We start from the raw sequence: 27238 nt of genomic DNA on the forward strand, positions 1-27238 counted from the left end.
CTAACTTCGGGTTCCATAGGAACTTCGAAGTTAAGCGAGAAGGAGGCCAAAGCACTCCTAGGATGGGTGACCCATTGGAAAGTTGCTCATGAGTTTCCAAAAACAAAACCGTGAGAGAATGGTAAGCCCAAAACGAACAATATCGTGCTACGGTGGTAGAGCGGGCCCGGGATATGGTGGACCCGGGCGGGGATGTGACATCATCCAAATTTAAACCGCTAATCTAATAAGTTACCTGTTAACAATGTTTTTTTTTTTTTTTTTTTTTTTTTAATTTTTAAATTTGCATTCCAAGACAAATTACACATTAACTAACAGTCTAACATCATATATATACATAATATATATATATATATATATATGTATATATGTGTGTGTGTGTGTTCATATATATACATAATATATATATGTATATGTGTGTTTGTGTGTGTGTGCATATATATACGTAATATATATATATATATATATATATATGTATGTATGTATGTATGTATGTATGTATGTATGTATGTATGTATATGTGTGTGTGTGTGTAGCTAGCTCTAAGACATTGGTTGTCCTGCGGCCAGCCTTGGTCTAATGGTGACAAAAGTTCATGTTTTCCATCAACCAATTTGACAGATGTAAACTGGAGGAACTTGAACCATATTGACTCGCAAAGAATTTCGTGAAACTAAAACTACAGGGCTTAAAAAAATCAGAGTAACTACAGGAGAACAAAACAGAGCAAAATTCAGTAAAACCCTGATTTTTGAGGTGGAAGGGAATCGTCATGGAAGAAGAGGTGGAAGGGAATTGGAACTTATCGGAGAGAGGGTGGCAAAATTCAGTAAACCCCTGATTTTTGAGGAAGAAGATGAGGGAGAGAACGGCAGCCCATAAGCAAAAAGAACAAAGAGCAACGTGCAAAACGAGACAGAGAGCAAGGTTTTCTATTACGACTATGAAATTAAACAAAGGCCTTCATTAATAGGTGTTAACGGGTTTTGCGGGTTGACCCAAAATGACATGTTACTTAACGGATGATTAACAGGTTGACCCATTAATAACCCAACTCGTTAAACACTCAACCGAATACTAATTTTAACGGGTCGGGTTTAAAATGTCAAGTCTACTCGATATTGATGGAAGTGCTTGTGTAGTGAGTGTTAATAACTACCTAATAATTTTTAATTAATGTAAATCTTGAGCCTGAAGTTTCGAGTACTTATCATTTTGGCTTGAAGTTCAAAAATAAAAAAATTTGTAGGAATCAGAAGTTCTAACACTACATTCCTCCATAATCCATATTATTGCAAATTCTTACACATCTCATTTTCTTTAAGAAAAAGGAGAAATGGCAAGCTTGACAAATCTTGATTTTGTTGCCCTTGACATCACTAGAAAGAACTACCTTACCAGAAAAGGGAGAAATGGCAAACTTGGCACGACAAATCAATTTAAAAGATTTCGATTTTGGTTGAATTGGGGTCTGGATCAAACCCAGATGAGAAATGGGTTGGATTTTTTCTAGGTGTTTCGGAAGACTTGGACAGTTGGAATGGTTGGGAAATGCGACTTTCTTCATCGTCCTTTTCTTATGTTTGTGCTTTGGCTTGATGAGTCTTGGTTTTGAGTCAATTGGGACTTGGTGTCTTCTGTGTTAGTTTCATGCCCTGATCTCGACTTATGTCCAGGATCGACAAGTGACGTCACAAAGTACCCGTATATCTAACATACCCCGCCTCCAAGATACAGACAAAGCATAACTCAAGCTTCGGATTGCGTAGTGGATTTTTCATTTACTCTATGGTTGCATCTAACCTTTTTGTTAGACTGCCTACGTATCTTCCAACGTGATCAAGTCATTTGTAGTTCATCATTTGTTAAACTCTAAACTTTTTGTAAAATACTTCCTAGCAGAAAACATAGGGTACCACACTACACATCAACCATAAGCCAAACAAGAGTTGTCATTTTGCCATTCACACACACATATGCTTTCCAACACCATTCCACAATCACGTCAATTAATAACTCATACAATACACCAAAATGCATGACTAGAGCGACACAGTTCGGCCGAAGCCTACATCTATGAAGAATGTGATTTAGCATCACCACAATTGCCACCTCCAACGCCGCCATCAACACCTCAGAACAACGTATCGTGGTGGATACTTTGGGGAATTAGAGAGTTTTGGGATTTGAAAAATGTGACCAATTACATGGCTATTCAATGGAGATGATTTTCACACACCCATTTTAGCCTCTCACAAACCTCTCTTTATTTTTGGCTATCAAATTGAATAAATTAAATGAAAACAACAACCAGGATTAACATGGGTGTGTGAGAGGCTAAAAAGGAGTGTGTATTTATTATTTCTCTTATTTCATTTGTCGGTTTTTTTATACATATAGGGCACGTTGGATACATAGAATTAGTTTGGTTTGGACTACATGTAGGGATTGACTTGGTTTGAGTTGAGCCGGTTCTACTTAGGCCCATCAATTTAAGTATTCCCACAGAGAGAATGTATAATCCTAGCTAATCCAGTTGCTAATTAAACCCATATTTGGTGTAGACTGAAATTACTGTTAAATTGCCCAATCCAATTCCAGTATAGGCAAGCCGAGAATTGGCTTGGATATGACTATTCACTACATTACACGAAGAAATGAATGAGAAATTCCTTATTTTGTTCAAGTTGAAGGTTATTGCTGCTGTTGAGAGTATAATCTTTGTTCTATCCTTCCACTTTCACTAGGTACGTATTGTATTCTTGAGTCCTAAAATAAGGAAGAGGGATGTCTGTTGCACCGTAATTTCATATTTTTGCCATTACTGAACATAGAGCTTCATGTACAAGGATTTCTGTTGCACCGTAATTCTCCCGAAACAAACCGGTAAACGTAATCCTATTAATAATAATGTTTACTGTTATTGTGAACACGGAAAATTCCTGAAACGAAAGAGACAAGAACAACGTGCACAAACAAATATTTTGTATTTGATGATTTTGGGTTACAATCTCTCTCTATTTTGATCATCTGATTCGATCTCCGTAAGGTGTGTATTTGTGGATGTGTGATTGATCCAAAGGGCCGTTGGGCTTGATCTAAGGATGAACGTTCTTCAAGGGCCGTGGACTTGATCTTGAAGGTGGATTTGAGCGGATCTTCAAAGGGGCTTTTGGGCTTGATCTTTGAAGAACAGTGACGAACGGATCTCCAAGGGCTTTTGGGCTTGATCTTGAAGAACAGTGATGAACGGATCTTCAAGGGCTTTTGGGCTTGATCTTGAAGAACGGTTGGATGTGTGGATTTGTCGACGTTGTTGATCCAAAGGGCCGTTGGGGCTTGATCTTGGATGAACGGACGATGAACGATGGTGCTTTCTTCAAGGGTCGTCGGGGCTTGATCTTGAATTGGTGGAAGTTCTTCAAGGGGCCTTTGGGGCTTGATCTTTGAAGAAAGATAAACGAAGAACGAAGAACGAAGAACACTTTCTTCAAGGGCCGTCGGGGCTTGATCTTGAATTAGTGGATGATTGTTGATCCAAAGGGCCGTTGGGGCTTGATCTTGGAAGAACGATGAACGAAGAACGAAGAAGGCTTTCTTGATTCTTCGGGAACCTAGATGCTTGAGAGCTTCGGAGTTTCAGAGCTTCAAAGCTTCAAGGTGTAATATGAATTCGTTCCTCCAAATGAATGAAATGGGCTTGTATTTATAGAATTTTTTAAGGCCTAATTTTGAATATAATATCCCAGATGAAATAAGTCGTTTCTACCAGGTGTTGACACGTGTCCTATTTGATGACTTTTCCAACTCATTTCAATTTTCGTTGAGTCACACGCTACGTGTAAAATTTATGTAATACATGAGCGTTGACACTTTGATTTATCGGTCAACATTTATTTACCGAAATTTCGATGTATACAAATGCCCCCACTTCAAGGCGCGTCGTATACATGTGCTTGTCACGTGTAGGAGATGCGTTTTGAAGTCCCTTAATGTAGATGTCGATCCAAGGGCAGTCGAGGCTTGATCTTGAATTGGGCTTGAGATTTCTTCAAGGGCCGTTAAGGCTTGTTCTTGAACTTTTGTTTGAAATTTCTTCAAGAGTCGTTGAGGCTTGTTCTTGAACTTTTGTTTGAAATTTCTTCAAGGGCCGTCGAGGCTTGATCTTGAAGGTTGAAATTGGACCACAATGAGCTTTATGTGGTAGATGATCCTTGGCTTTGGTAGTGGATGAATCGGCACGTATTTGTTTTTGCGCTTTGTTGACTTTCCACAGCTTTGATCTTGAACTGGGTTGGAGGATTTTCTGGATTCCTCCAATTGTTGATTTTCCACAGCTTATTCTTGAACTAGGTTTTGATTCAAGAGTGATAGACACTTGATCTTGAATCGGACTTGTGATTTCTTCCAGGGTCGTCGAGGCTTGATTTTGAATTTGGCTGGAAGCTTCTTCAAGGGTCGTTGAGGCTTGATTCTTGAAGGTTAATTCGAACACATGACAAGCAGGCATGAGGTGAAGGTGACGACTTGTTGCTTTGTTCAATCTTTCTAATTCACACCCGAGCAGTTTGGTCAACGGTATGATATTCAATATTGATGGGCTATTCTTCCAGTTGGTGACTTGATCTTTTAAAGATTTGATTCAAGGGTGGTGAATCGGCACGTGCAGCCCACAACGCCTAGTAAGCCGACCCAAGAATTTGAGGGTCAAAACGAATTCACCGTCAGAGTGATTGCAACTTTGATGATATGAGATACTCTTGCTTTTGAAGAAGTAGCGGATGAATCAGCACGTGCTTGGTTGCACTTGTCTCCACATGCTTCAAGGTATCATCTTCATTTCCTTTATCTGTTCCTCAGGTAGATGTGGCATCTTCTCGAGTTCTTCATCTCAGACTCTTTCTGCTGAGTTGACTGTTCATGCTGCATTCTTCTCTGCTTGTTTCTTCAGGCAAATGTGGCAGCTTCTCGAGTTCCTCAGTTCGGACTCCTTCTGCTGAGTTGACTGTGCAGACCGCATTCTTCTCTGCTTGTTCCTTCTGCACGTTGTCTCCACATGCTTCAAGGTATCATTTTCACTTGCCTTATCTGTTCTCCGGGCAGATGTGGCAGCTTCTTTAAAAGTACAGCAGCAGTGGGGGGGCGAGTACTCGAGAGCAGTGCTAGGTAGGCAATCAGGGAAGGGTTCCAAGCAGTCGGTTTCTTACCCGAGTTTGAGTGGAAGTTCCGGCATATTGTTTTCTTTATCCTTGTCTTTGTAGGTAAGAACAAAGACAAAGGAAAGGACAGGGAGAACGCATGATATGAGATACTTTTGCTTTCTACCCTGGTGATATGAGATACTTTTGCTTTGGTGTCATTTGTTGCTGAGGTACCCCAAGGAATAAGGAACATTGAGTAACTCGAGAGGCTTCGTTGGGAAGGCATTCTCGGAGATGAAGAAAGGTTTTGTATGTCTGCCTTGCTATGGAGGGTGAAGGTGGACAGTTATAGAGAGTTCCTTAATACCTGTAGAGGTACTGTTCTTTCACTCGTGTCAGCAACCAACGCGTGATTGATCAGTATGGCTTCACGTGCTTTCTTCTTTATCAGAAATCTTCGACAAACTGTCCGTAATTTCTGCCAAGTTGAGTGTGCATGTGACAGGTGTTGACGCGGCTGAAAAAGACCGGCGCCTCTTCGATATCTCGGATCGGCGCTTTGACAAATTACTCGTGATTTCCGCAAAGCTGAGTTTGCGTGTGATGGGTGCTGACACGTCTGGAAAAGCAAGATGCCTCTCCGATTTCTGAGCTTGCCTCTTCGATTTTTGAATCGGCGTCTTCGAATTCTGAGCTCGCCTCTTCGATCTCTGAAATCTCGTCGAGTGCTGATTTTTTTATAGAGGCATGCAGTTCGTTTCAAAGCACACTTGAATTTTCGCTTGTGAAAAAAAAAAACTCTCCTCTTGTACTTCTAAGATCTTGATTTGTCCGATCTCTTCTTTCTTCAACACTTTGAAAATGTCTGGACCCTCCGACCGTCGTTTTGACTTGAATCTTGGTGAAGAGGCAGTCCCTCCTTCTCCAGACAACATATGGCGCCCATCCTTCATATCCCCCACTGGTCCTCTTACCGTTGGGGATTCGGTGGTGAAGAATGATATGACCGCTGCGGTGGTGGCCCGAAACCTTGTAACTCCCAGAGATAACAGACTACTTTCCAAACGATCTGATGAGTTGGCTGTTAAGGATTCTCTGGCCCTCAGTGTGCAGTGTGCAGGTTCTGTGTCTAATATGGCCCAACGCCTATTTGCTCGAACCCGTCAAGTTGAATCATTGGCGGCTGAAGTGATGAGTCTCAAACAGGAGATTAGAGGGCTCAAGCAGGAGAATAAACAGTTGCATAAGCTCGCACATAGCTATGCGACAAACATGAAAAGGAAGATTGACCAGATGCAGGAATCTGATGGTCAGATTTTACTTGATCATCAGAGGTTTGTGGGTTTGTTCCAGCAGCATTTGCCTTCGTCTTCTAGGGCTGTACCGCGTAATGAAGCCTCCAATGATCAACCTTCGGTGCCTCTTCCTCCTGGGGTTTTGTCGAGTGGTGTGGCTTCAAACAGTCAACCTCCGGCGCCTCTCATTTTTGGAGCTCTACCGAGTGGTGAGGCGGCACCTGATCGTCCTTGAAGATCCCCTCTTGTAAATTTGATTTGATTTGATTTGATTTTTTTTTTTTTAAGGTATGTATAATGCAAATTTATGTAAAATTTCCAAAAAAATAAATAAAATGGACTTCTATTTCTCTCAATGCATTTGTTTTTTTTTTTTTTTTTTTTTGCTATATACATACATATATTATGTATGTATATATATATATATATATGTATATTTTTTTCACGTGGACTCATCCACCATTCCAAAACCCTTCCCCTTTGCATGGTGCTAGCCACCAAGAATCCACCTTCTCTCCTTTTTTTATTTTTTTATTTATTTTTTATTATTTTTATTTTATATATATATATATATATATATATATTTTTTTTTTTTTATTATTATTATTTTTTGCTTTCACATGGTGCTGATCCACCATTTCCCTTTTCTTTTCTTTTTTTTTCACGTGGTGCCAGCACCACTTTGCTCCACCATCCCCCCCCCTTTTTTTTAATATATTTTTTCTGTATAAATTTGGGTGGTGGGTAGAGGAATTTGCAGGGAGCGGACAAAGACGGATGGAGAGCTGGAGTTTGAGGAAGAGCTTCTCGGCCGGCTAGTCGTTTGACAGCGGTCTTTGAAGTTGGTGGCAGCTGCGAGGCAAGAGGCGGAGGAGATGGAGGTGCACGGAGGAGGTAGGTGTGGACAGACGGTGCCAATGCTTTGGAGCTGGGTTCTTTGCTGGGCTTAGGCGTTGCGCAACGGAGAGGGTGCCTAGATGATGTAGATGATGTACTGCATCACCACCGCTTGCACCATGAAGATCTCTCTGTTAAAAGCTTTGAGCAGACTCCACAAGACTGCAAATCTATGGAAGGAGAACATGAGAACCTGCAGCCATCAGAAGACCCACCTAGAGATCTAGTCGCCAAGTCATTGCTGCAAGTAGAGAGAGTCAGAGGTGGCGGAGACAGAGCCTGTCCTCCAATGCCGGTGACGAGAGAGCAGATGAGTGCCACGTTGAAGATGTTCTATCTCGGATGCTGCTGCTCTACCATGGTTCAGAACGACGACGAGGTCGTAAGTTTGGAGACGCAGGTTTGCACAGAGGAGGAGCGGAAGATAAGGGATGACGTGAAGGTCCACTTGCTCTGGGTGTGCACACCATGTGCAACAGGCCGGGTTTGGTGGAGTGAGGCAGCAGAGAGCGGCACAAAGACCGGTGAAGATGACAGCGGAGAACAATGATTGCTGAGTCTGGTTGCTCATGAAAAGTTGCGGGTTCAGAATCTGCGGCTTCTCGTCCGGGCTGCTCTCAAATTGCTGCTGCCGTTCGAAAACCCCGAACCGGCGAACCCAAAATTTGGGACCGAAACGCCGCTGCCCCAATTAGATCGAAATTAGGGCCCTGATTCCCAACCCGGCGTTGCTGTCGAAATCAATGGGGCTGTTGTGGTGGTTGCCCTTCCCACTCTGCAACAGCTGCTTGAGTCCACACGACATGTCGTCCACATCCCCGGCTATCCACCTCAGCAGAGACGTCGATTTATCACCGCCACCACTGCCGTTGTTAAAAGACGAAGAGAGAGTGGAAGCCGAAGTGGGTGGGCTCGGGTTTCTTCTCATACGAAGAACAGAGTTGGGCTCGCCGGTCGGAAAGCTGTTGAGGTGGAGGAGTCGCAGCGGATGTGCGGGAGAAAGATGAGAGTTAGCTGAGAGAAGGGCCTGGATTCCAGCTTGAGGTCCGTGAGCTCGCCGGACCTGGATTTGGGTGCCCTCTGGGTGCCCTGAAGTTCCACAGAGACGGAGGGAGAGGGATTTCTCGGAAGGGAACGTCGCGGCGGTCGATCACGGATGAGATCCGGTCCGCGGTCCGTTCCTGAGATAGGGAGTCGGATTCGGTGTGGATCTGAGTTGGATCGACGAGTCGCGGAAGGGTGGCGACGATTCGGGAGAGCGTGGTGTGGTCAGCCGGTCTCATTGGCAACTGGTGTGCGAGGTAGAAAGGTACTGGAGTCTATAAAGGTTGCAAGTCTGGGAGGAACTGAGATGGCAGTTGAATTTCTGGCGTAGGGAGCAGTAGATATACAAGCAGATGGATGCTGACCCAATGTCATCACCGAGCTGTGGTCTCAATAACACCTGACTGCCTGGCTGAGGTTGAAGGCTAAACCTTTTGCAAGCTTTTGAGATGAGACTTCGAGAGTTGGGCCTGAGCCTGGATTTGGGCTTTGATAACCGTGTCTGGGCCTAGGCCTGGAGGGAGACGAGTGGGGCGGCCCAAAGTAATATTATTTTATATTTGTGGCTGCAACTCTGTGCTATGTATCATCAGAATTTCAACATTTTTTTTTTATTTTTTATTTTTTATTTTTTTTTAATTTAATTTTATTTTTTTTTATGAAAACATAATAACATATGTATTCATTTTTTTTTTCTTTTTGTAATAAAATTGACTCTATTTAATAAAACACATTTTTTTTTATTTTGATGCGACTGGACTCGAAAAATTGAATATTCGGGCTGCCTACGTACCCCTCCAAAGAAGAGATCAAGTCGTAACGTAGTTCAAATACATACATATTTTTTGGTATTTTCTTTTTGTGCCGTTTGCAGTTTTAACTCATGCAGGCAAGGAGTGTTGGTGTCGTTTGCAGTTTCAACTCGTGCAGACAAGGAGCATTTGGTGCCGTGTTGCAGTTTCAGCTCGTGCAGGCAAGGAGCGTTGATGTTGCCTTTTATGCTCGTGCAGACCAGGAGCGTTGGTGTCGCCTTTTATGCTCGTGCAGACAAGGAGCGTTGTGCCATGCAGTTTAGGCTCGTGCAGGCGCGGAGCTTTGGTTCGTGCAGTTTAGGCTCGTGCGAACAAGGAGCTTTGTGTCTTGCAGTTTAGGCTCTTGCAGACAAGGAGCTTGTTTCATGCAGTTTAGGCTCGTGCGAACAAGGAGCATTGGTTCGTCAAGCGATCTGAGAGAGTCGTTCCTCGCAATCTTCATAGCAAGGAGCCTTGACTGAGTAGTTGAAGAAGTCTTCAGGAAAGAAGTCACGCATCATGATGGGGATGGACGATCTATGTGTCGAAATTTCATCATCTTCAACACGTTCATGTTGCTTTGAAGGTTGACAAGAGCTGCTTTGCCCCCTTTCCAATTGGCGGACATGTGGAGGAGACGTATGCTTCTTGTGCAATTTCTTAGGAGTGACTTGAGTCTATCCTTCAATTTTGCTTGTCTTGGAGGATGCCCCCAGCGGTTGAGGTGAAAACTTTGAGTCGGAAGAGCCAAAAGTGGAGGTGGTATAGTTTGACTCCACCATATCATCAAGATCTAGCTCGATGATTCCTTTCTGAGCCAGCTTCATGATGAGATCTTTCAGCACGAAACATTTTTCTGTCGGATGACTGATGAAGCGGTGGAATTTACAGTATCTTGGACTGTCGGTACGATTCATCTCTTCCGGCCGTCTGCACTCAGGCAAACTGATCACCTTCTTGTCCAACAGGTCATCTAACATGGCAACCACATCAGAGTCGGGGAATGGATAAGTCTTCTCCTCAAGCTCCTTCAAAGTGCGTCTACGCATCTCTTGATCACGAAAAGCTTCGGTTTGAATCGCCTTGCCTCGTGTGGATATTTTGACGGGAGATGTGTTGACCGTCATCGCTTCCTTGGTGGGTTTCCATGCAGCCTTTTCCACCTTTGTCCCAAGAACTTTGTCGTTCTTGTAGTCGGCGATCGGTTCTTTCTTCCCATGATGGGCGATGCTCAACTCCATGTCATGGGCGCGAGTGGCTAATTCCTCGAAGGTCCGCGGTTTAATGCCTTGAAGGATGTATTGCAAACCCCATTGCATGCCTTGGATGCACATCTCGATTGAAGAGGTTTCTGAGAGCCTGTCTTTACAGTCGAGGCTTAGAGTGCGCCATCTGTTGATGTAGTCAATGACTGGCTCGTCCTTCCACTGCTTTGTGCTCGTTAGCTCTAGCATGCTCACAGTACGGCGGGTACTATAGAAGCGGTTGAGGAATTCTCGTTCTAATTGCTCCCAACTGTTGTTGGACTCAGGCTCCAGATCCGTGTACCACTCAAAGACGTTTCCTTTCAGCGAGCGCACAAACTGCTTGGCGAGGTAATCCCCTTCGGTTCCTGCGTTGTTGTAGGTTTCAACGAAGTGGGCAACGTGCTGTTTCGGGTTTCCCTTTCCATCAAATTGCATGAACTTTGGTGGTTGATAACCCCTCGGCATCCTTAAGGCGTCGATCTTCTTTGAATACGGCTTTGAGTACAACCCGGAGGTATTTGAGCTCCCTTCGTACTGTGCCTTGATGGTGTTGGTGATCATCTTTTGCAGCTGCTGGATAGAAAGAGATCCCATGAGTGCCGCTGCTTGGTCTGGCTCGGGCTTCGCATCGTTTTTCTCCACCTGAGGCTCATCTTCTGGGTTAGGGTTCTCGTCGTCCTGTGGCTCCAGTCGATTGGCGAGTGCTGCAATTTGCAAGTCTTTTTCTTTCACAGTTCGGGTTAGCCTTGCGATTGCTTCATTCATTTGAGCCAGTTGTTCTTCAACGGAGGTAACGCCGATAGTCATGACTTGTGCGACCAATAGACGTGACTTTCCTTTAGACATCCAGGATGCTGATGAAGAACGTCGTTAGCTGCTTTGGGATGTCATCTTGTGTGCCCTAACATCGTGCTTCGGTGCCCCCAGCGAGGTCAGGTTGATGACATACTCACACCTTGGATGCTCCCCTTGCTCTTTTAGCGGCACCAATTTTGAAGTGGCGTGTTGAGGAGCGGTTGTGGCGCCAATGGATTGTCCGTTTGCGGCAGAAGTGCTTAGGATCCTTCCCTCAGTGGTTGCAAGAACGGCTTGTCCCTTGCTTGATGCCATTGACTTTGAGGTGTGCTTGGATTCCTTGAACGGAGAAAGAGATGAGAGGTAGAGATTATCCCACCGGGCGTGCCAATTTGTGAACACGGAAAATTCCTGAAACGAAAGAGACAAGAACAACGTGCACAAACAAATATTTTGTATTTGATGATTTTGGGTTACAATCTCTCTCTATTTTGATCATCTGATTCGATCTCCGTAAGGTGTGTATTTGTGGATGTGTGATTGATCCAAAGGGCCGTTGGGCTTGATCTAAGGATGAACGTTCTTCAAGGGCCGTGGACTTGATCTTGAAGGTGGATTTGAGCAGATCTTCAAATGGGCTTTTGGGCTTGATCTTGAAGAACAGTGATGAACGGATCTTCAAGGGCTTTTGGGCTTGATCTTGAAGAACGGTTGGATGTGTGGATTTGTCGACGTTGTTGATCCAAAGGGCCGTTGGGGCTTGATCTTGGATGAACGGACGATGAACGATGGTGCTTTCTTCAAGGGCCGTCGGGGCTTGATCTTGAATTGGTGGAAGTTCTTCAAGGGGCCTTTGGGGCTTGATCTTTGAAGAAAGATAAACGAAGAACGAAGAACGAAGAACACTTTCTTCAAGGGCCGTCGGGGCTTGATCTTGAATTGGTGGATGATTGTTGATCCAAAGGGCCGTTGGGGCTTGATCTTGGAAGAACGATGAACGAAGAACGAAGAAGGCTTTCTTGATTCTTCGGGAACCTGGATGCTTGAGAGCTTCGGAGTTTCAGAGCTTCAAAGCTTCAAGGTGTAATATGAATTCGTTCCTCCAAATGAATGAAATGAGCTTGTATTTATAGAATTTTTTAAGGCCTAATTTTGAATATAATATCCCAGATGAAATAAGTCGTTTCTGCCAGGTGTTGACACGTGTCCTATTTGATAACTTTTCCAACTCATTTCAATTTTCGTTGAGTCACACGCTACGTGTAAAATTTATGTAATACATGAGCGTTGACACTTTGATTTATCGGTCAACATTTATTTACCGAAATTTCGATGTCTACAGTTATATACATACATGCTCGGCTAACTGGGAAAGCCCTCTTCGTCTCTAAAATTAGCTTAACAATAATGAACAATGTTCGATGAGGTTTCGCTTAATTCCATCTCTTGGCATTCTTTGTTCCTTTTGATTTGGCCTTTGCTTGCTGAAATGCCTGCATCTTTTGCTTCTTCCGAGCTTCCTTCTCAGCCTATAGTGGAAAACAAGGGTATTAAGCAACGGCTCAGATTGCTGCACTAAAACACTTACAATTTCTCAGGTCTCATAATGGAAGAATGCTTACCTTAGACATCTTTGACTTTGCTTTCACTTTAGGAGCCTTTTCTTCGATCTCGGCCTCACGCTCAAGCTCTCTTTCTCTAGCATCAAGATTCTTTTCTAGATAATACTGCACGTCATAAAACCTCATGGTCAGAATCACTGATCAAATAAGCAACTGGATAACTGATTTAATTTTTTAATGAACCCTAGACTCTCCAAATGTGATCACAGCTGCTAACGTTATGGGCACTAACTTTTCTGTCTTCTGAAATTGCGAATGAAAGATGGGATTAAGTGAAAGGATCCCTTGTTGCCACATGATAAAATGTTCTATAATCATCCTACAACCCGGGAGTCATCAATTTGTTGGTTCTACAAACTTAAAATATTTCCTGAATCATCATTTGGTTAAGGCTCAGCTCAAGATAATGAGATCATTTTTAAATTTAGCTCTTTTTTTTTTTTTTTTTTTAAACTATTAAACGAAACCAGAAAAATCCAAACACTACACTTTTAAGCCAATACATAGAGGGTCAAGAAAGTGCTTACATTGTAATCTCCTGCATAATTTTGCAACTTGCAATCTTTAACTTCCACTACTCTATTAACTATTTGCTTTATGAAGTATCGGTCATGAGAAACTGTGATGACAGTGCCCTTGTACTCCGTGATTGCCTCCTGAAAGAAACAATTAGGGACCATATTATATTTAAGTGATGCTGAAGTAATGCAAAATACTCATTGCATAGAATGGAAAGAAAAATGTGAGAGACTTGCCTCAAGCATCTCTTTTGAAGGAATATCCAAGTGATTTGTTGGTTCATCCAAAACTAGCAGAGTTGACGGCTTTACCATGAACTTGCAAAAGGCAAGGCGTGCCTAACAAAAGTGAAAGACAAACTGTTAAAATCCTCACCTCACCTTGACATGTGTAAGTCCACGTATTATGTAGGCTTCTCAAAATGGAACAAATGAACAAAAACAAATTCAGACCTTCACACACATTATAGTCAATACCTCACTGGAAGGAAAAGATATAAAGGAAGCACAAAATACATGTGTACAAAGAACTGACAAAATTCATTTGCAAGCCTATTAAATTTACCTTCTCGCCACCACTCAACAGGGAAACCTTTCTGTCAAGCATATCAGATTTGAAATTACAACGCCCAAGGAGACCCTTTATATCATCAAGTCTCCAGTCCTCTGCAGCTTCTTCTACAGTCTCAAGCACTGTTTTATTTAAATCAAGTGCCTCGGCCTAAAAAGACATGGATATAGGTCAAATGCAGAAGAAAAAAAAAAAAAAAGTTCTGAGAAACGGAATTAAAAATTTCTGTGATGAAACCTAGAATTGCCGTGGTATTCCTTAAATCAAAGTAAACACTAACTCACCTGATTTTGCTCAAAATAGTTTGGTAGGACATTATGCTCCCCAATCTCAACTTCTCCTGCTATTGGCTTTTGTAAACCCATTATTAGTTTCAGCAACGTACTCTTTCCACATCCATTTGGGCCAATAATGGCAATTTTCTCCCCCCTTTCAATCGTAAGATTTGCCCTGTTAAATAGGACCTGGTACAAAACACAGATTGATGTAATATATACAATTTGTCTCATTTCTCTTCAACAAAAAGTAAAATTTGCAGATGAAGAGTTTAAAGTAGCACTTCTTATTATTAGCAACGTATGTCCACCCACCTTATCCCCAAAGCCAAATTCCAGATTCTTAATCGTTGCAACAAATCTTCCACTTCGTCCCCGCTCAGGAAACCTGATCTTCATTTGTTTCCTCTGGAACGGCCTTTCAACTAGATCATCTTCCTGAAGTTTCTCCAGCTTCTGTTTTTTAGAATAAAAAGAATGTTAGATAAGTGGGAAGTGAAGTGATTAAATACCACCATAGAGAGCAATACATAGAATAACAAAATAAAATAATTAGAATCATCAAACAGATATAACCACCAATCATATATGTTTTACATTTCTATCGAGTATCATAACAAGCATTAATAGGTATAGAAATTTAAATTAAAAGAATTTATGTAACATTTAGTTTGTTTGGCTCAACAATGTAAAAGTGCAGTTCGGCAAGAACCATTAAATGAGACAGACTACAAGCCTACTGACAAAAAAGTCAGTGAAACGATTTGTTTTTGGAAAGAATATTTCTCACCACTCTTAAATTTTCGTGACTGAAAAGAAAAAGTTTAAAGCAATTAAGTTGCATTTTGTTAAATTGAGAAAATGAAGCAACAAATTCCAACCGTGACTGACTGTTCAGGTTAGACTGGTTTATTTAGTTCCCTTTAGAATTGCACAGCACAACTCTCTAGGCCAGTAAACCTCAGTTTACCTTTTCAGCAGAAGAAGCACGGCCAGAATTAGCTCCAGCTCCCAGCCTGTGTATCAAGTCTCTTGTCTGCTCGATTTCCTTCTGTTGCTTCTCCCAAGCAGCATTTTGGGTTTCAATCCATGCCGCCTTTGCCAGAATATACTGAGAGTAATTTCCCTCATATGTCCTGGAGACACCCATATCTGTTTCCACTATTTTTGTACATAACTGATCTAGAAATGCTCTGTCATGAGATATTATAACCATTGGCACATCTTGCCGATTCAGATAATCCTCGAGCCACTCAATTGTGTCAAGGTCAAGGTGATTTGTAGGCTCATCCAACAGTAGTAAATCTGGATCCTGAAGATAAAAAAACATCGCGCCGTGATTCATGAACAACAACTAAACCAATTCATATTCTAAGATACATTAAACGTGCTATGCCTATTGGCAGAAAACAAATGTTCTGTGAAAAACAAATGCTAAATGTTGGATGAAACAAATATTTGTTGGGGGCAGCATCTCGCTATACAGAAATTCAAGTTCGCAATTTTCCCTGCATACAATTTTTCATCGCACCATTTGCGGTAATAAAACATTGTTGCATACGTCAAGCAATAATAAATGTTATAATTCAGTTTTCTACATCGCCAACAGAGATAACCTAAAACAAAATGTATCATATTGGTAGGATATATGTTAATATACCTGAAGTAAAATCTTCCCAAGCGACATCCTCATCTGCCAACCACTGCTAAAGGATGCCACCAATCTATCAGTATCCTCTGGAGCAAACCCGAGTTCCGGCATCAGCTTATTAATCTTTGAATCCACCATATCCAAGTCAGCCGCCTGCGCCCGATTCTGAAGCTTATCAAACTCATCCAAAAGCCTTCCCATCAACTCCAAATCGTTAACGGAACTCTCCAACGCCTTTTGCACCTTCTCCAACTTCCCAGCCACTTCCATTTCCTCTTTAAACGCACTCATAAACTCCTCCTTGACCGTCCTACTCAACGAAACCTCGAATTCCTGGCTCAAAAACGCGATCTTCATGTTGGGTTTCGCCTTTATGACATTGCCGGAATCGGGTTCTTCTAAACCGGCGATAATTCTCATTTGGGTAGTTTTTCCTGCTCCATTTACACCCACCAATCCAACCTTATCTCCCTTTTTGACTTCCCAAGTGACATCTTTCAACACAGTGACGCCCTTGTAGCTCTTTCGGACATTTTCGAGCTTCACACCAGAAGAAATACTGGAAGCCCCGGAATTATTCGAATTCTTTTTACCACGTCTGTTCTGAGATTCGTTCTTGGAATTATCCGAGAACAAAGACTCGACATCGTCGTCACTGGCGGTGGTTTCGGCGACGGATGTTTCAAGAGCCACCGCCGATAAGGGGGTTGCAAATTTAGGAATTGGGGTTGTGGATTTCTGTAGATGACTAGTGGTTTTGATGGAGTTAGTGTTGTTGCTATCTCTAAGTGATTGAGAAGCTATCCGATTGGAAAGGGAGCGGAGCCGGGGAGGGCGAACGGTGGCGCGAGCGTCGAAAGGGGATGAGCCGCTGATGAAGGTGGAGCGGAGGTGGAGGCGGTGGAGCTTAGAGCTCAATTCCATGGTTGGTTTTGGTGGGTAGAGTCTCTCTCGGTTTGCTGCAAGTCTGACACTCAGACCATGAATTGTAACAAGATAGAAAAATGAAATTTGTGGCGTTTTAAATGCCCATACAATGAAAATCATACTTCCTCCATTCCCTTCTCTTGTGTTGAGTGGTCAGGAATTTTACCCATGCCCCTTTTTTGTTTGAAATATACTTCTATGGAGAACAATTGATGACGAGTAATACCATATAAATTAAATTTTTGTAGTTAAAATTTTATAAATTAAATGAAATAAAATTTGATGATTGAATTATCATAAATTTTATCTACTCATTTTCTATTCGTAACATACCATTTATTTTATAAATTTTATGTGCAAATTTAATTTGCTCACCGTTATATTTGTACGAAACACAACCATCCATCTCTTTGTTTTCTACAATGTCGTTTGTTCTTTCGTTTGTGGTAGCAAATGTTGTGGACCCATAAAAAGTAAAAAGTCAAGAAAAACAAACATGAGAAATACTGGAACCGCATAAAAATTGAACATAACGACAACGCGCGCGGCTGCAACAGAAAGTTATGAGTGGTACACATTCCACAAGGGCAGATTCTTCAGAGAAATTGATAGCCTCCCATCCTATCATCTAAGGCCACCTGTAAATCATGTGAGGGTTGCCCACAAAACACGTCGTTATTCTGCTACTAAAATTGAATTTTAGAAAATTCTTAATTGATACCAACATTTTTATTGTTATCTTATTTCTTTGCATTTACTTAATTAATATTTATTTATTATAATAATTTAAGTTATTTTCGTTTTATTGTAGATCCAATTGGTATAGTTGATAATTAGAGTTTTTTTATTTTTTTTAACAAATGACAGATTTTGTTAGACTATATATTAGTTTAGCCAAACACTTTTTCACCACTATGATAAAGGGTTGTTGATGCACAAAATCGGTGAGGACTTTGGTACAACAGAGAGTGTTAAGTTTGTGACATTCGCTAGATTGCTCCGGTCACTAATGTGGATAAGTATGTAAATGAATAGGGACAGGGAAGCAAACACAAGATGTACGTGGTTCATCCAGATTGGCTACGTCCACAGAGTAGAGGAGTTCACATTAATTGTGAAGGGTTTACACAAGTACATAGGTTCAAGCTCTCCTTTAGTGAGTACTAGTGAATGATTTAGTACAAATGACATTAGAAAATATTGTGAGAGAATGATCTCTATTTATAGAAGATTGATATGTAAATGATCTCTATTGTGAGAGAATGATCCCCTATATGCATTATCGTGGTGATACCCTTGGTTATCGTGAAAGTGTCCCTTACTCCTTTTACTAAAATGGGACTGGTGAGGATGGAAATCTTTCCTTTTGCCCTGAGATTGATATGTCTGTTGACTTGGCGAAGTATTAAGTAAGGCAGGAGAAGGCACCGCTGCCGTTTGGAAAGTCGAGGTCTTCTCATTTTGTTGGATCTGGCTTCCATTCCCTACTTGCTGATAAAAGGGTGGATGTGGGGGGTTTCCCTTGATATGTCATTGCCTCAGTGAAGGCATGGTTGTAAGCCTGTGCCATCACCTCAGAGTAAGTCTTCCAAGTGTTGGCATTGATCATGTACTTGAATAAACAATCACGTAGGCCTGCCGTGAAGGCTTTGAGGGCAGTCTTGTCGTCTGCCTCGGCATAACGGGAATACTCATGGCTGAAGCGGCCAGCATACATACGTAATGACTCGTCTGGCTTCTGGTGAATAGTGTACAAGTCATCCGCAGAGTGCAAGCGATCGGTCTAGAAAATGTGTTAAGAAACAAACAGTTTCCTCAATTCCTCAAATGAGTTTACTGTCTCAGGTGGAAGACAACAATACCAGTTTAAAGCTCCGCCAGAGAGGGTGGAGGGGAAGAGAAGACATCGCTCTTCGTCGGTATGTATCCGGTATGCCATGGTGGACTCAAAGAGGTTCATGTGTTCAATCGAGTCCTCATTTCCAGTATAAAGTTGCAAGCCAAGCTTCTGCTTTGTCTTTGCTTGAAGGGGGTGTCAAGGATCCTCCTTGTAAGAGGGTCAGGCCTAGGTTGGTTCCAATCAGGTATCTTAGCTTGTCGTTCAGCTTTCAACTTGTTTACTTCCTTAAAGAGTTGTAGGACAAGAGGGACCTGAGTGGAGTCATGTACCACTAGAGATTTCTTTCGTAAATCTCCATCTACTCCTGGAAGTAGGAAGGTTTGATTAAGAGCATGTGATTTTTCCCTGGACTCGCCGTACTGACTTCCAATGTATGTCTGTCGGAACATCTCTAAGTCCCCTATACCTTCGTGTTTCTCTAGGACTTGTTGCCCCTTCCCCAAATTAGTAGTCGGTCTGGGACATGTGAGGGGACCGAGTCTTTCAGATACCCTTGGGTCATTGATCTTCGAGTTTACATGGATGGGATTGTCTCGACGTTGCTTTATGAAGTCTCGACAGTCGCGAAAGACGACTTTCGATCCTTCCACTCCTTCTGTAAGGAGGTATCTTCCTCCACTCCTTCTGCTTCGAGTCGAAACAGCTGAGTTTAAAGAAGTCTCATGTTAGTCGCCATTTCGATGAGTAACTCGCTCCTCAACAGGAATATCCAGGTCGAGGGCAAATGACCCTCCGTGTTGAGGGGCACCCAGTTGATGGTTGACTTCCACAAGGGTGATGAGCTCGTGTGTTTAGTATATCTAGCCTCGTGGAGCATCTCGAAGACTTTCTCATACTGCTCTTGGAGGATCTCATTCTTCATCGTTATCTTGTTGTTCTGAGTCTCAAGCTCATCGACTTTAGCCTAAAGAGCAAACTTCTTTTGTTCATTCTTTCGTTACTTCGCACCAGGTGCAAGAGGGATGTCATTCTGCGTGTTATGGCTTCCTTCGCTCCCCATATTGGAAAGGGATGCCTAGTCAAAAGAGTGTGTACGAATGGTGGAAACCAGCTTAACAAAGCTGAAGAGAGTGAGAATAAGTGTCGTTCCCACAAACGACGCCAAATGTTGATGCACAAAATCGATGAGGACTTTGGTACAACAGAAAGTGTTAAGTTTGTGACCTTCGCTAGATTGCTCCGGTCACTAGTGTGGATAAGTATGTAAATGGATAGGGATAGGGAAGCAAACACAAGATGTACGTGGTTCACCCAGATTGGCTACGTCCACGGAGTAGAGAAGTTCTCATTCATTGTGAAGGGTTTACATAAGTACATAGGTTCAAGCTCTCCTTTAGTGAGTACTAGTGAATGATTTAGTACAAATGACATTAGGAAATATTGTGAGAGAATGATCTCTATTTATAAAAGAGAGTTTCTAGTTTCATTCTGACATTAACACGTGTCGTGCTGTGATTGGCCTCTGATGTCGACACGTGTCGTGTTATGATTGGCCTCTGATGTTGACATGTGTCGCGTTGCGATTGGCCTCCTGGTTGGAGAGACTCTTGTGGGTCATTGACGGTATAATGTTGACTGGTGCTTAGTAGTTTCGGGGTTGGTCAAGTATGGTACAAACACTTGCGACAATTAGAGATCAAATCGAGCAATTTGGAACAGCTTTAGACTTGGACTCGATAGCATGCGTGGATAGCATATGGGTTGGACGTTTTTGGTGTTTTAGGTGTTAAATGTGTGCTAAATTCTGGAGAAATTATAGTTGAGGCTAGGAAGACAAGGAATTGCACAAGAAAGAGGAATCCCAGTTGGACTGAAACATTATCTTATCCTATCTTATCATATTTTATCTCCAGTTGCAATGAAGAATCATAATCACATTCCAACACTCAAAACGCCTAATCCTTTTCCCCTTGGATTCTGCCCCATATATATATAGTCCTGCATCGTTTTAGAAGTGTGTCGTGCCTACCATTCATCCGTTGAAGTTTCTAGAGTTTTCAGAGGTCTTTCTTTGTTTTAAGTTTCAATATTTATTTTAGATTTCTTTTCAATTATGATGAACATGTGTAACTAATTTTCTTTTTAACTAGATGTGAATTTGAAGTCATGATCATATGTTTTCCATAAATTGATTACATCCAGTTATTATTTCATAAAACATGAATGCGATTTACTTATCTGCCTTAAAGATAACTTATTCTTGTATGTTTATTAAGGATGCATACTTAATTTGCATGCAGGGATTTGATGCTAGTATATAAGGGAATTTCACCTAATCATTATGAACTTATATTTATAAGTAGTAAAAGTCACTAATCATGATTGAGTTAAGTAAATTCTTGACAGGAGTATCATGCATTTCATAGTTATGAATGTTTCATCAATGCTTATGATTTTCATAGAACTTGATGATATATGAGATGTATCTTTGTCATGATTTTCATAGTTAGGGAACTTGAGAAGAATAATTTGGTTACATTGTTAAGTCCAATTCAATGAACTAGGAAAATCTGTGAGTTAATTAATGTTGTTCACGATTAATTTGCGGCATTGTTATTCATGGTTTATAAGAATAACAACTAGAAATCAATTTGTATGCATATGTTTTATTATGTGTGTAGAAGAATCATTTAACTATCATTTTATCCATATTTCGTTGACAACTTAATTTATTTGCTGTCATTTACTTTTGTTTTAATTAAATTAGTCCAAAATTCCTCAATCTCTGTTTTGTTATCAATTTTTAACTTAATTTTTAGTTTTATAAGTTTAATTTGTGTTGATTAGCATTCCTTATAATTCTTGGAAGAAAACAATCCCTACTTACTACAATTGCATAATCTACAAAGTTTAATTTGTGTGTTAATTTCTACCACATCATTAATGTCAATTTTTTTATATTTAAAATTTAACTTTAGAAAATTCCTAATGCCTTTTTTTTAATATATTTTTACTTTTTCTTGTCCGGGTCTTATCAATGAAATTGGAAGAGGGGGAATTTTTTTGGGTCGGAAAGTAACATTCATTAAGCATAAGAAAGGGTTCACGAGGCCATCCAAAGGAAAGCAAAGCAACCAATAACACATTTGGAAATTCAAATACACAAAAGCTCAGCCCAATAAGCAAACAAACAAAAACTAAAACTTTAATTCCTATCCTCCAAACGCAAAACACAACCGTCGCTGCCGTCACTAACGTCTTGCCAGCAGCCACTAAGGCAACAACACTAGAGAAAACAATCTAGTGGTGAGTTCAATCAAGACATTCCAACACAAAAATTACAAAACCGCAACCAAAAGCACACCACAACCAGATTTGGTTATCGGAGACGCCGAACCAATAGATAGCCATCGGATCCAAATCACGTTCACCAACTCCTGCAAATATAATCAAACACAGTAGCAAATGGAGGGTGAGCTAAAGGGGTATGTAAAATCCCTTTACTTTGGCCGAAGCTGCAAAAAGCTTGCCCCTGAGAGAATTCCAACATACCAATCGGTGGAGGGTCACTAAGGAAGGAAAATGGATATGGCATCCATTTCAGTCAAAGCTCACAAATCTCAGCATACATTGGGCTAGGGACGGATTATGAGGAAGGAAGAGGGAAAGGGTGGGGGAGATGAAGGCTTGGGTATGAAAAGGCAATGTAAGAGGAGAGAGGGTGGGGGAAAGCTAAATATCATAAGGCAGTAAAAATTAACGGTATAGGTCAGAGAAGCGGCGATGAACACCGAGGACGCATCACACCGACTCTCAAAATGGCAACCCGAGGAGACAATTGAGGGTGAGCATGAGAAGGTGGGAGAGCTTTCTGGGCAGTGCCGCCTGCTTCGGTCATTTGACCAACACTCCTTCAAAACATATAACTTGTTCTTCACTCTCCATGGCAAGAAAGGAAAGGAGAGACAATTACAAATCTCAATTACACTTGACCCGTGGGATTACAAATCTCAAATCAGAGGAATTCGCATTGACAGTCAAGGGAGTTACCATCTTCACAATTACAGACGACCCACGGATCAAACCCTCCTCATTAGGCTTGGCAACCGAGATTTTAAAAAGGCCATCAATGGGGGCTAAAGTATTGTATGAAGCCTTCAATTACCTCGTGCGATTTTTTACCTTCCTCCCATGAAGCCTATCAATTAGTCCCTGAGGAGTGTCACCAATACTGAGGTCCACGGAATTTTGTTTCGCTCATGGGTATTACCATGATGTTAAATGGTTTTAATCGATGAAGATAAAACCACAAGACCAGCTACAAGCTCTATACCCATGGTGTGGTGACACGACCAACCAATATACTAGAAACTGATCACAAATCCTAATTCAAAACTCAAAAGGATTAAACAATAGATAAATTAGTCTACCGTTAGAAAATAGTTCCGAGTTTTAATACACATTGGTCAAAAACTAATTTTCAATTCAACGAAAAACCATTAACAAGTCAGAGTCTCATGTCACAAAACTGCATTTCAGGTATTAGAATTTCAGTCGGTAAACTCTCAAAGTGACTCGGTTCCAAAGAAAACATAGCTTCCAGAAAAACTTCCATCACAAACGCATACTTCCTAGTTTTAACTATTCTTCAGAAACTGGGCTATCAAAATTTCAAGAAAATTTCTCAACCAAAAAAATCCATCGACTTCTGACAAGTTTTTTTTTTTTAAAACCAAGACCCTTCTATTGTAAAGATGGTATATCACAAACGCATACTTCTTAGTTTAACTATTCTTCAGAAACGGGGATATCAAAATTTCAAAAAAAAAAAAACAAAAACAAAAATTCTCAATCAAAAAAATCCATCAACGTCTGACAAGTTTTTTAAATCAAGACACTTCTATTGCAAAGATTGTATATGTAGCTAGTAGTAATCGTAGTAGTACTTATTGCCGCAGAACCTGCATCACGTATACCTGCCAAAGGACTGCATTAAACAATTGAATCATGTTATCATCTAAAGAGAAAAGTCTAAGATCTGATGGTGCCCAAATGTTTCAAACGAAACATCACAACTCACAGAGCGCCATTTGGGACCAGTTTCCAAATCACAAAAACAATTTAAAATTTCCAATTTACGATGCCATAGATTAAAAACAAATTATGCAAAACCAGGAAAAACAATGAAGAGCACCGATAAACAAAGTTAACAATGAGCAGTTAAAAAAATTACTACATTATCAAGTTCATTTAATCCGTAGGATTTGGGAAATTAAAAAAGTAATTTTGTCCAACCCCGCTGACTCCATAAAATACAGATAGATTTATAAGTAATTTCTCAAACTCTTGATCAAACAAGTCAAATTAAAAGCTACAGCACTTTGAAGAACGCGAAAACAGAAAAGGAGAGAAAAACAGAAATATAATTTGATAGTTTTAAGATTCTGCTCTTTGTAGTAACCATCAGCTCCTTTTAAACTTCAGAAGAATCAGCAGACCAGTACAAAAAGACTGATGCACCTATGTGGGATCTGCACATTTAATAAAAATATGTGAAAAATAATTTCAAAAGAGAAGGTTTTAGCACCCAAGATACCTTTAAAAGGCATACAAGTTAGATTTCAAGTTCAAAAGGCGAACTGGTCTCAACATTTAAATTACACATGGAATGCCGATATGAACTTGCTGCAAAAACTCAGGTGATTCACAATACATAAATATAACAACTTTGGAGAGATCCATTATTAGGAGCTTGGTAAAAAAGGAGCCTTCAAATGGTCAAACAATTCTAAACACTTTGTTCAAATAATGCACCACTCAATCAAAATAAGCTTTAGAACTCATGAGCGTTCGTTTTTTAGGCTTTAGAATGGTTTAACATGAGTACAAGCTCGACATCCGAATGTTTGGACTTTGGATTGGTTTAATGGAGCACAAAGTAAACGTCAGCATTTGCATTAAACCTCAATAGTAGATACTCCTCCGACTGATAGAACATATGCACGACACAATACATGTCAAAAAGAGAACATATAGCAGGATCTATGCAAAAACCTAAAGATCTATATAGTGGCATGCCAAAAACCACCTTCCACAAAACAAGGTATTCTCATTAGTGACTCTTTACCCTGAAATTCTGTAATATTTGACAGAACTAGAATTGCAATAGATTTGGAGGCCAACATATCAAGCAAGTAACAGACACTATCAAATAGTTCAAGAAGGGCGAACCCAAGATGTTCAATTCAAAAGAAGGCAAGAGAAAATTATCTGTATGGTCTAGAAGAACCCGGAAAATACCAATGGGTTGAAATTAACCCACCCCAAATTTTCAATTTTGGTTTGTGCTGACTCCCAGATAAGAGATTCAGCGGCAGCTAGACAATATTAACAAAACCTTACATAGTGGAGGGATTTATAGGCTTTTGAAAAGTCATTTATTTGGTTCTTGAAAATCAATCTAAATGCCAAATTTACTGCCATCTACCAAAAAGGAGTAAGTATAGGAGTGGCTTGTTATCATTTTGGATGAGAATGACTCAAATTATCAAGTAAAAGAGCGAATTTGTTATACCTCATGGGCACCTAATGCCCCATGTACGGAGCGCCACCAGATTGCCCAACGCCATGCTGCCCTCTTCCTGAACCACCTTGCCCTAACTGCGGGTTAGGGTAGCCACCTTGCATTGCACCTTGATTTCCATAGCTTCCCATCATCCCAGGACTAATACTTGCCTGATTCCCATATCCACCCTGTATCACATGTCCTGCACCAGGAACACCTGGGTTCACATTTGGAGCAGATCCAAACGTCCCCAAAAGGTTTGTCAACCCCAAGCCAGCTCCCTGTGTTGCAAGCAAAGCAGTCAGTGCCTGCCCAATTGCCGGGTTAAACGCCTGGGCTGCAGGAGCCCCCTGATTAAATCCAATCCCTCCACTCGCAGGCGCCATCAAATGCCCCATTCCTGATGCAGCTCCACCTGCATAACCTGGATTCTCATTCCTCTGAAACTTGGAATTATGTGACTTGTGGTGGTGCTGGTTCTGGTGCTGGTGCTGAGACTTGCCCGGCTTTGGACCGTCAATAGCCTTCTGGCAATGCAAAATATGGCCCTCAAAATTCTTGTGTGGCTCTTCCAGAGCCCTCTTCGCACTCTCTGCCGACTTGTACACAAACAAGCAAAACCCCTTAGGCCTCCCCGTTAGCTTATCGAGCCCTAGTGGCCCGTCCTCAACTTCTCCAAACCTAGAAAAGAACATAAGCAGCTTCTGGATATCCAAGTCCGCCCCAACATTGCTCACATAGATCTTCCTCTGAGTGTACTCAGACATTGGCTGGGACTGAACCGCCTGGGCCACCACAGGTCCAGCAGCGGCATTAGGAGCCGGGCCAGGGCCAATTGCCGCCAGCTGGCATGCAGTCATCCGATTACCGATCCTCTTCTGGGGCTGCTGTAGGGCTTTTCGGGCCCCAGAACGAGTCTTGAAGAGAATGAAACCGTAACCCTTGGACTTACCAGAGACCTTATCGCAAACAGCCTTGCAATCCTCAATCTCACCGTATTCCCTAAATACGCCAGTTAGGGTTTCGGCGTTGGTATCCCATCCGAGACCGTGGACGAAGATCTTGCGGTGGATTGGGTCCTCATCCGCAACCTTCCGGATCCGATCCGCCACGTCGCCATGATTATCGGCAGCTTCGCGGAGCAGGGCCATAAGCTGTTCCTTGGTGAATGGTTCTAGAAGATTCTGGATCGGCTCGTCCTCGTCGTTACCGGCACCGGCCTGATCCGAAGCCGCTGAGATGGAGGTCGTGGTTACGTTATAGGTTTCCTTATACTCAGCGCCCGGCTCCTCTTCGTCCTCCTCTTCTTCCTCTTCCTCTTCATCGGCTCCTTCATCTTCCTTCTCTTCTTCCGGCTCTTCCTCCTCCACCTCCTCTTCTTCGACTTCTTCTTCTTCCTCTTCGACTACTTCCTGTGCTGGTTCAATTTGGGGTTTGGGTTCCTCAACGACCTGTTGTTGCTTCTTGGAGGGTTCGGAGGGCTCGGTGGAGCTGAGCTTTCTCTTTTTCGCCATTATAGGAGGGGAGCAGGGCGTCGCGGATAGAGGGATTTGGGGGTTAGGGTTAGGGTTTCTTTGAGGAGCTGCTGCGGCGCCCAAGTGAAAACACACAGGCACGCAGGAACTGATTGGGAATCGAGAGAGAGAGAGAGAGAGATAGGAGATGCGGGGTAAAGATATCGTCTAATCTCTTTAGGTTAGGGGCACTTTCGTATTTCTAGTCTAGGTATCTTTATCTTATATCTTATGTATTAGGGAAACGGAAAACTAATGAAAACATTCTAGAAAACTTTCATTTAATCATAAGGACAAATAATTTCAAAAATAGCCGCCCTTGCAAACTTTCTGATAGAAAAAGAAAAAAAAAAAGTATTTCAATCTTCAACATCCATCAAAAGTCACATGCTCTTCATCAAATCAAATACAAATGACAAAGTTATGGGCTCCAGGAAACAAGTCATGCACAAGTTGACATGCAAAATGAGACAACTAAGTTCACATCCATTCATTAAAACAAGGCAAAAGAAGACAAATAAGTCAGACCACGTTTTAGAAACAGT

General features: G+C 41.6%; 2 protein-coding genes across 5 annotated transcripts; both read right to left on the bottom strand.

The window, feature by feature from the left end:
• Positions 1 to 2794: 2794 nt before the first annotated feature.
• Positions 2795 to 16894, bottom strand: LOC126601459 (ABC transporter F family member 5). 2 transcript variants are annotated; one of them, XR_007615746.1, is made up of 10 exons: positions 15857 to 16894; positions 15167 to 15508; positions 14512 to 14652; positions 14206 to 14385; positions 13916 to 14071; positions 13588 to 13689; positions 13360 to 13488; positions 12833 to 12937; positions 12552 to 12739; positions 2795 to 2919 (listed from the first exon to the last, which is right to left on the bottom strand). XR_007615746.1 is itself a non-coding variant. In XM_050268168.1 (9 exons), exons 1-9 carry the CDS (start codon positions 16892 to 16894, stop codon positions 12644 to 12646), a joined length of 2289 nt encoding a protein of 762 aa, XP_050124125.1. In that variant the 3' UTR covers positions 12505 to 12643. The 2 variants fall into 2 exon arrangements, 1 of the variants encoding a protein (XP_050124125.1); XM_050268168.1 differs by lacking the exon at positions 2795 to 2919 and having other exon boundaries at positions 12505 to 12739.
• Positions 16211 to 26857, bottom strand: LOC126601461 (UBP1-associated protein 2A-like). 3 transcript variants are annotated; one of them, XM_050268171.1, is made up of 2 exons: positions 25189 to 26857; positions 16211 to 17412 (listed from the first exon to the last, which is right to left on the bottom strand). In XM_050268171.1, exon 1 carries the CDS (start codon positions 26691 to 26693, stop codon positions 25200 to 25202), a length of 1494 nt encoding a protein of 497 aa, XP_050124128.1. In that variant the 5' UTR covers positions 26694 to 26857; the 3' UTR covers positions 16211 to 17412; positions 25189 to 25199. The 3 variants fall into 3 exon arrangements, with proteins under 3 accessions (XP_050124128.1, XP_050124127.1, XP_050124126.1); XM_050268170.1 differs by lacking the exon at positions 16211 to 17412 and adding an exon at positions 23444 to 23590; XM_050268169.1 differs by lacking the exon at positions 16211 to 17412 and adding an exon at positions 23919 to 24145 and having other exon boundaries at positions 25189 to 26856.
• Positions 26858 to 27238: the final 381 nt, after the last annotated feature.

Source organism: Malus sylvestris, chromosome 15 (assembly GCF_916048215.2).
Source record: "Malus sylvestris chromosome 15, drMalSylv7.2, whole genome shotgun sequence".
NCBI classification, from domain to species: domain Eukaryota; kingdom Viridiplantae; phylum Streptophyta; class Magnoliopsida; order Rosales; family Rosaceae; genus Malus; species Malus sylvestris.

What these genes read in the sequence shown, in the direction of transcription:
- LOC126601459 (XM_050268168.1), bottom strand. Translation starts at nt 16,894, where the DNA reads ATGATTTTCATTGTATGGGCATTTAAAACGCCACAAATTTCATTTTTC. An exon ending in GTGCTTCTTCTGCTGAAAAG is followed by an intron (nt 14,653 to 15,166) that starts GTAAACTGAGGT and finishes TCTAAAAAACAG; the next exon opens with AAGCTGGAGAAACTTCAGGA. An exon ending in AATTTGGCTTTGGGGATAAG is followed by an intron (nt 14,386 to 14,511) that starts GTGGGTGGACAT and finishes GTTTTGTACCAG; the next exon opens with GTCCTATTTAACAGGGCAAA.
- LOC126601461 (XM_050268171.1), bottom strand. Translation starts at nt 26,693, where the DNA reads ATGGCGAAAAAGAGAAAGCTCAGCTCCACCGAGCCCTCCGAACCCTCC.